General features: G+C 52.9%; 1 protein-coding gene across 1 annotated transcript; it reads right to left on the bottom strand.

Annotated features, from left to right (window-relative positions):
- Window positions 1-3249: 3249 nt before the first annotated feature.
- Window positions 3250-7047, bottom strand: RING1 (ring finger protein 1). Its single transcript, XM_090282196.1, has 6 exons — window positions 6919-7047; window positions 5815-5975; window positions 5499-5714; window positions 4394-4783; window positions 3937-4210; window positions 3250-3675 (listed from the first exon to the last, which is right to left on the bottom strand). Exons 1-6 carry the CDS (start codon window positions 6994-6996, stop codon window positions 3574-3576), a joined length of 1221 nt encoding a protein of 406 aa, XP_090138322.1. The 5' UTR covers window positions 6997-7047; the 3' UTR covers window positions 3250-3573.
- Window positions 7048-7666: the final 619 nt, after the last annotated feature.

Genomic DNA, 7666 nt, shown 5'->3' with positions numbered 1-7666 from the left:
CCTCTTCAGGATCAAGATCTCATCTCCTGTCCTCAGGCAGCTACATCTCAGGCCCTCAGTTAACAGAACCGGTTCCCTCCCAGCCCCCTTCTGGTAACTGTAGACCCAGTCAGCTCATCCTCTGGCTTTCAGTTTCCTTTGTTTCTAGCACATGGGGTTTTACTTCCCTTTAGAGAACTCAATCATATGTTTAATTTTTTCCATATTTTATCCAGTATTTCTAGGTGCTTTTAGATTTTCCAATTCTTCTATCTAGTCTGATTCTAACGTTGTTCCTATTTTATAGATAAGAAAGGCAGGCAGGGTTCAGAGTTGTTTCACAGCCTGCTGAATGTCAGACCACTAATACTTTTAATCTAGTTATTGAACCCAGATATTCTGGTTCTCAATCTTGTGCTGTTGCCATGTTATTCCATGGTGCTATCCAAAGCCTGAAATATCTAACCCCCTTCCCCAGATCCTGGCACACATGCCGCCGTTTGAGCAACATTATATCTATTTATGGCATGTTCAGTTCTAGGTCCATTGAATGGCAAGAGTGAGCAGTGCAGTCATGGCCCCTGCCCTCAGGCAGCAGACTTTCTGTGGGGAGACAGACACCAAATAATCACCAGCAAATGTACACCAGCAATTGTGCCATGTGCACAGTTAACTGTGCACTGAGCTGGCTGGGTACACCTTGGTGTAGGAGCTCAGAAAAGGGGAATTTGACCCTGAAAGGAAGGTTAGGATACCTCCCCTGAGGGTGCGGTATTGGAGCTGAAATCTGAAGAAGAGGAGGAGCTAACTGAGAGAGAAATGGAAGAACAGCCTTTCAGGCAAAGGGTTCAGTTGCCACAAAGGCTCTCTGCAGGAGGAAGCACACAAGGACAGGAAGTGGAGCACTCTGGAGTGAGCGGAGAGTGAGGTGGGAGATGAGGCTGGAAAGGCTGGGTGGGCCACACCTGGAGGGCCTTAGGGGCCAGGTTTAAGGACTTGGGTCTTTAACTAAGATCAATGGAAAACCCTTGAGTGAATTGAATTAAGTAGGGTCCCTGAAACAATCAGATTTGCATTTCAAAAAGGTCTCTCTTGGAAGTGCAGCACGTATTAGAGAAGGCCATTCCCAGTCTCTCCAGCTACCTCAAGGATTCAGAGGAGAGCCATCTGGTCCAGGGAGTAGCTGGGACCAGGGAGGTGGAGGATGGAGGAGAAGAGTGGACAGACTTGAGAGATATTACAGGGTATACAATTAATAGGAGTAGATGCTGGATTCAACATTGGAATGCTCGCCATGAACACCCCTAGATCAAATCACTGGAAGGCAGGGCCACATCATATGCCTGTGTGTAATATCCAGGTCCCAGGACAGTCCTGACACATGCTGTACGCAACAGTATTTCCTGAAAGTGTGAAACTGACTAGGGGTCCCCAAGTGATTCTTTGAGTGTGAGGTCCTTTAATTCCTTCTTGTCCAGGTCTGCCTGACTGTAGTACCAGCCTTTCTTTCTCCACTTTGTTCCTTTGCATTGTTATTCTTTTACATGTATCCTGTTCCCCATCAAAGTAGTCAAGTTCCCTTTTGCATACTTGTATCTCTCACTTTGCCTAACCTAGTGCAGACTTAACTGAGAGGCTGAAGGACTTGGGGGATCTAACCCAGAGAAGCCAAGAATGCAACAGAATCTGAACTGCTGGAATCCCCCCACACCTCCTTCTGCCAGCACCAGAGAAGGAGAACTCCTGGTCAGGTAGGAGTTATTTTTTTCTTGGTTAGTAGGTAGGTAGAAAAGACTTTCTTAGGTCAACACTTCTGTGTATCTTCCCCTAGTGTCACCTAAATAAACAGGCATGTCTGCAAAGTTTGCTATCATGGGGCACACGAGGGGGAGAGAGCACTGGTAGCAGAGGAGCAAAAGTGGAAACGGGAGGCGTTCAGAGGTGAGGAGGGTGGGGCAAAGGTGTCCACTGGGGACTGAGGAGGGATAAAGGGCTGTGCGAGAGGAAAGACAGGTGCAAGGGGCTGCAGGCTGTTCCAGGGTGAGACAAGAGGATGAGGAACAGAGACAAAGAGGCTGCCGGTCAGTTAGGACAGGACAACGAGCAGAGAGGGGGTGACGCTACCTGGAACCCAAAGTGCAGCCCAGTGCATTCTGTACTCTTGGGCTTCCTCTCCTGACTCCTCCGCGTGTTTCTCCTCTTTGAAATTCCAGGAGCAACGCCCACCCTCCTCCCGCCCCCAAATCCCGGGGAGCACCACACCCCCTGCACACCTGGGGGACAGGATTAGGGCTCCCGGGAGGTGGGTGTTGTCTATTTCTATGGGGCAAGAGGTCTGGGTGGTGATGGTAAGGTCATCAGGTCTGCAGTACACGCATAGGCTGGAGGATTCCCGCTGCGTCCTGCGGTATTGACAGTAATTAGGAATGAGGGGAACGCACGAGAAATTCCAAGCCTGGAGCGAGGTGCCCTGCGGCCGGTCACACTGAAGCTGACTCCTTGGCCAGCAGGGCAGAGAACCGAGCAAACCGCAGGAGTTTGGGGGAGATGGGTGTGGGGGCGCGAAATGCATTGTAAAATTAAGTGAGGGATAGAAATACCGACCTGCTTCGTGCAGCCCCGCGCCCCCGCCCTCGGCCCTGCCCGCAGAAACCAGGGCGGGACGAGCGATGGCTTCACTAGATGCCCCCCACAGCCCTTCCCGCAGCGCTGCCTGCCTGAACAGGCACCGAAGGACAACTGGGCGGGAGGGGGGCGGGCAGTAACCGGCTCCTCCTGGGAACTGCACACCCCTCAACGACACACCGGGTGGCCGGCTTGTCCAGCAGGGAGGTGCTTGCAGCCCTTCCCATCTCCCTCCCTCTTTTCTTCCCAGCTATAGAAATCAGCTTCTTGCAGTGAGTTTTATTCCGCTTGCAAACATCACGGCCTTGTTCCCCTGCCTTACTCACTTTGAAACACTTCCCTGCTTTTTTTTTGGTATTGAAACTCTGGTTTCAGCCTGGGAGACAGGGTTTAGGGGGCAAGTTTGGGACCTGACTTCACACACTCTGGGCTCTTCATCCTGTCTCTTTTAGCTTCCCTGATTGTTCTTCCCTACTTTTGTACTTATTTGCCTCTCTGGAAGTTCAGAAACATGGGGATTACTTTAAATAACCTTTGACATTTCCTCCCAATTTCCAAAGCTGATTCTACATCTCTAGATGTCCCACCCCAATCTTTACCCCCCTTCTAGTATACCCCTGATAAAGACACACACAGAACTGCAGGTTTCAAAGAGGACAAAAAGCAAATTTGTTGTTGGCAGGAGGATGTGAAAGGAGGGTTATTCAGCTTACCCAATGTCTCATGTAGATGGGGGGAGGTTTGGGGCAATAGAAAAGGCAGTGGATGGGGTGCGCACCCCACTCTGTACAATATAGAAGAATCTGATATACTTTGTAGAAAAGCCATATGTCCTCATCTGTGTCCTCTTGCTGGCTTGCTGGGCTGGGGGGGCGGGGAAGCGTGGCACTGGGGAACAAAAACTGGGGTGGTGGGCCAGGACACAGGGATACCCCATGGTCCCCATCCTCTGGCTCTCCCCTTGTGGGGTCACTTTGGATCCTTGGTGGGAGCATAGCAGAGCTCCAGTGGCCGGGACACCTTCCAGAATTTTTCATTCACCAGCTCCAGGGTCAGAGAGCCATTTAGTGTCTACAGAGAGGGTGGGAGGAAGAGGCAGGGGAAGAGAAAATAAAGTTGGAGAAGACAGTAAAGGAAATGAAGGAGAGGTGACCAAGGGAGGAGGCAAGGAAAAGGAATAATAAAAGAGATGGGGCAAAGCAAGGGCACATGGAGTGATGGAGGAGAAAGGACAAGAAGGGAGAGGGAGATGCAGAGGAAGGGAGTGGGTCAGAAGGCAGGACCATGGCTGTGTGTAGCACCCGGCCCCCCACTGCCCTCAAAGGCTCTCACCGTGAAAGCTCCACCCCCGGGGGCGATGTAGATGGTGTACTGCTTTTCACTGACACCCTCCAGACTGGGCAAGGCAGGCTCTTCAGAGCTGTCACCTCCTCCGGCACCCCCACCCTCCCCACCACCCCCATCAGGTCCCCCAGCATCAGAGGCACCCCCTCCAGGCCCTCCTGGCTCCCCGGCCTCTTGCTGCTGCCTCCGCTCCAGGGCTATGCGCAGGGCCAAGTACTTGGAGAGATGGTCCACTGTGGCATTCCCAGTTGTCTTCACATACCTGGGGTGGGAAAGAGGGTACATTTAGGGTACAGGAAGCCTCAAATGCAGAAAGGAAGTAGGGGACTTTCCAAAAGGGCTTTTGGACTATGGTTTTTTCCTAGGGTTAGGCAAAGCCAACTTATCATGGAAGGCTATGTGATCTTTGGTTTCTCAGTGGTCTGGGGAAAGACAGGGCTCTCACCTAGTCTGGCAGTATTCTCCCTTCTCCACGAGCAGTGGGTGTGGCCGGAACACAAGCTCAATTTCTCCACCTGGCTCTGGGGGACTGGGGGCCCCAGGAGGGCTTGGGGGGCCCAGGGTGCCCCCACCCAAGGTCCCTCCCCGGTCACCAGAGTCTTCAGAACCAGCACCCCCACCCACCCCACCAGTGCCTCCTCCCCCTGTCCCTACACTGCTCCCCCCTGCACCCCCTCCACGGGGTCGCTTGGGAGCAGGGCCTGGCGCAGAGTCAGGGGCAGAGTCTGAGCTCACATCCTCTCCATCCCCCTCTCCCTCCCCTGGTTCTCCTTCCCCTCCACTCATCGTGGTGGTCTGATCAGACCCAGGCATCGGCCGCCTCACACGCTGGGCCCTGTAGAAGCAAGTGGTTGAGGTTAGAAAGCATCAAGGATAAGGGATTTAGACTTTAAACTTCAGAAATTTAAGAAATCAGGGAAATCTTAATGATAACACCTAATATTTATTAAATACTAACTACATACGTGCCAAGTACACTGCTAAATGTTTTGCATTGATCACCCCCCATAATACAAGTCTTATGAAGCAGGTAATTATAGCATCTGTATTTTATGGCCAAGGAAACTGAGGCTTAGAGAGGTTAAATAAGTTGTTTGAGGTCACAGTCCCGTGCCTTTCAAAGTGTGGTCCAAGAACCAGTAGCACAGGCTTACAGAAAAGCAGAATTTCAGGCCCAGCTCCAGACCTACAGAATTACAATTTGCATTTCTAACAAGACCCTCAGGTAATTTGGATACACATTAAAGATAGCAGTGCTGGCCTACAGGGTGATTAATTCCCAGCCGTGTGAATCTGGTTTATACTCCAAATCACTCTACTGTTCTAACATTCAGAGTTAAAAGGTGAGTTATTTTCTTCTTAAGAATAGTAGTGCCAGTTGCTAAGAAGCCACAGTTTATATCCATGACTTCCAGGCCTGACAATCAGGCCATAGTCAACTTTTAGGGTGCTAAGTCTTAGAAAATGTCAGTCAGCAAAGTCAGCACCAGGAGTGTGACCCATGGATCTGTCCCACCAACCCTGCCGCTGCTTCTCTCCTGGCCCCGAACCTGTGCATGGCCTGCATGCGCAGCCCCTCCTCGATGCTGGAGCTCAGTGCCTGCTGGTTGTGCAGGCGGCTGAGACGGATGAGCACGCGGTCTTGGTGGGCCTCATATTCCTCCCGACTGGGATAGATTTTCGAGATCAGGGCATCAAAGTTAGGGTCTGGTCGTAAAGATCGCTTGGACACCAGCTTCTTGCGGCAGGTAGGGCACTCCTTGTTCCTGGGGTGGGAGAGAGAAGGCCCCAAGCAGTCAGTAGCCAGGGCACTGAGGCCTCAACTCTGAACCCTTTACCTCATCTCAAATGTGTCCCTCCTATTACCCGCTCCTCAGGGCCGTGACAATGCAGTCAGAGCAGAATCGGTGGAGGCACTCCTTGGTGGTCATTGTATTCTTTAGCATGTCCAGGCAGATGGGGCACATGAGTTCTGAATGCAGCGACCGAGGGGAAACTGCAATCTCTGTGCCGTCCATGATGGCTTCCTAGAGGAATCAGTGAGTGGAAAGGTGGAGGTGGGTTGGGCGAAAAGTTTTAGAAATAAGTGGTCTACCCTGGCCAGGTAGCTAAGTTGGTTAGAGTGCTATCCAGATATCCAGGTTAGCTTTCCAGTCAGGGCACACACAAGAATCAACCAATGAATGCATAAATAAGTGGAACAACAAATGGATGTTTCTCTTTCTCTCTTGCTCTCTCTCTCTCCCCTCTCTCTCTAAAAGCAATAAAGAAAAAAAGAAACAAGTTATCCATGAAATGGAAGCTTTGAGAAATACATTGAGATGGCAGAATCTGGGTACCCCATGTTGCCCACTTGAGAAAGATGGGAATTCTGAGGGAGAGGGGAGCTACTGACTTGGAGGAAATGGAGAACAGAAAGAATTAATGCCTTAATTAAGAGTTGGAGCTTTGCAACAAGAGGATCTGGGGTTTAGAGACACCTGGAGTGGGGGTGGCACAGACGGGTGGTTTGGGGAAGACTTAGGGTTCAACAGAATTTCTTAAGGTGTGGCCCTGGTATTACTGTACTTATATCAGATTACGGGGCCCCATCCCATCACTATCAGACTGTTGTTGAAGGGGGGAGGGGTGGCAGGCTGGAAAGCTCCATTTTCAATAAACTCCCAAGGTGAGTCTTATAGGCATTGATCAATGACACTGAACTGAGGAGCAGGAGAAAGGTAACTTGTTTGCTACCTTTCAAAGGAAGGCAGTAATATTTGCTCTACCTCTGGCTGTTCTGAGGATTAAATTAATGTTAAAGTGGGTTGAAAAGGTTAAGGTGATTCAAAGGTAGGGTCAAGGATATTCTGTGAAATCAGACAGGTTCGGTAGAAGGGGGCAAAAAATGAAAAAGAGGCTTTGAGAGGCAGTCTGTGGATTGAGTGGCTTGGGGAGAGGGACTAAGCAGTGAAGGGAGAATATTGTCACCTGCGGGGTCCGGTGGAGCTCATATAGACTCAGTTCCCACGTTTTGCTGGCATTCTGGGCATTCGCCGGCGTCGTCATGGTGACCTAGCACAGACCCCCTCCGGGGCTCCTCCTTCTGGGAGGAGAGGTGGGCTGGGAAGAGGGGAAAGGGGGAAGGGAAGGGACAGGGTTAGCGGGCCCCCCTCCCAGAGACCCCGCCCCTCCGGAGCCGGCCCCTCCGCCCCCGCGCCGGCGAGTCCCCTTACCGGTTCTTCAGTCCGCGCTGCCGCTGCCACAGCGCCACGCCCGGGGTCCCAACTCCCGGGCCGAGTTCGCTCGGTCCACAGCCGCTGCTCAAGACAGTATCTCCCGCCTTCTTCACCTCCGCCGCCGCCGCCGCCGCCGCCGCCAAGACCCGGGAGCTGGGGCCCTACGTCACTTCCGCCTGCCCCTCCACTCCACTCCCCCCGCCGGCGGAGACGTCACGCCGCCACTCGGGGCGCGGGTGGGACGCGACGTGGACACCCGGGTTCCCCGGCCCTTGGGACGCGCTCGCCCCCCGCCAGGACCGGCGTCCCCGGAGTCCCTCGCCACGTGGGGACCGCGGTATCCGCCCCCGGCCCAGCACAGTCCCGCGGCCAACCTTTGCCGTCGGTCCCTTCCTTTGGCCCCCACCAGGGGCCTCCGCTCTGGAAGGCGGGGCCTGGAATCGCTCGGATCCCTGGAGGAGACGGGGTGGGGGGAGCGTTGCAAAAGGGTCACCTCCCCC

Source organism: Furipterus horrens, unplaced genomic scaffold (genome assembly GCF_987537825.1).
Source record: "Furipterus horrens unplaced genomic scaffold, mFurHor1.1.pri manual_scaffold_6, whole genome shotgun sequence".
In the NCBI taxonomy this organism is placed as follows: domain Eukaryota; kingdom Metazoa; phylum Chordata; class Mammalia; order Chiroptera; family Furipteridae; genus Furipterus; species Furipterus horrens.
Note: the sequence above shows the minus strand (reverse complement) of the source record. Positions and strands in the feature narration are given on the sequence as shown.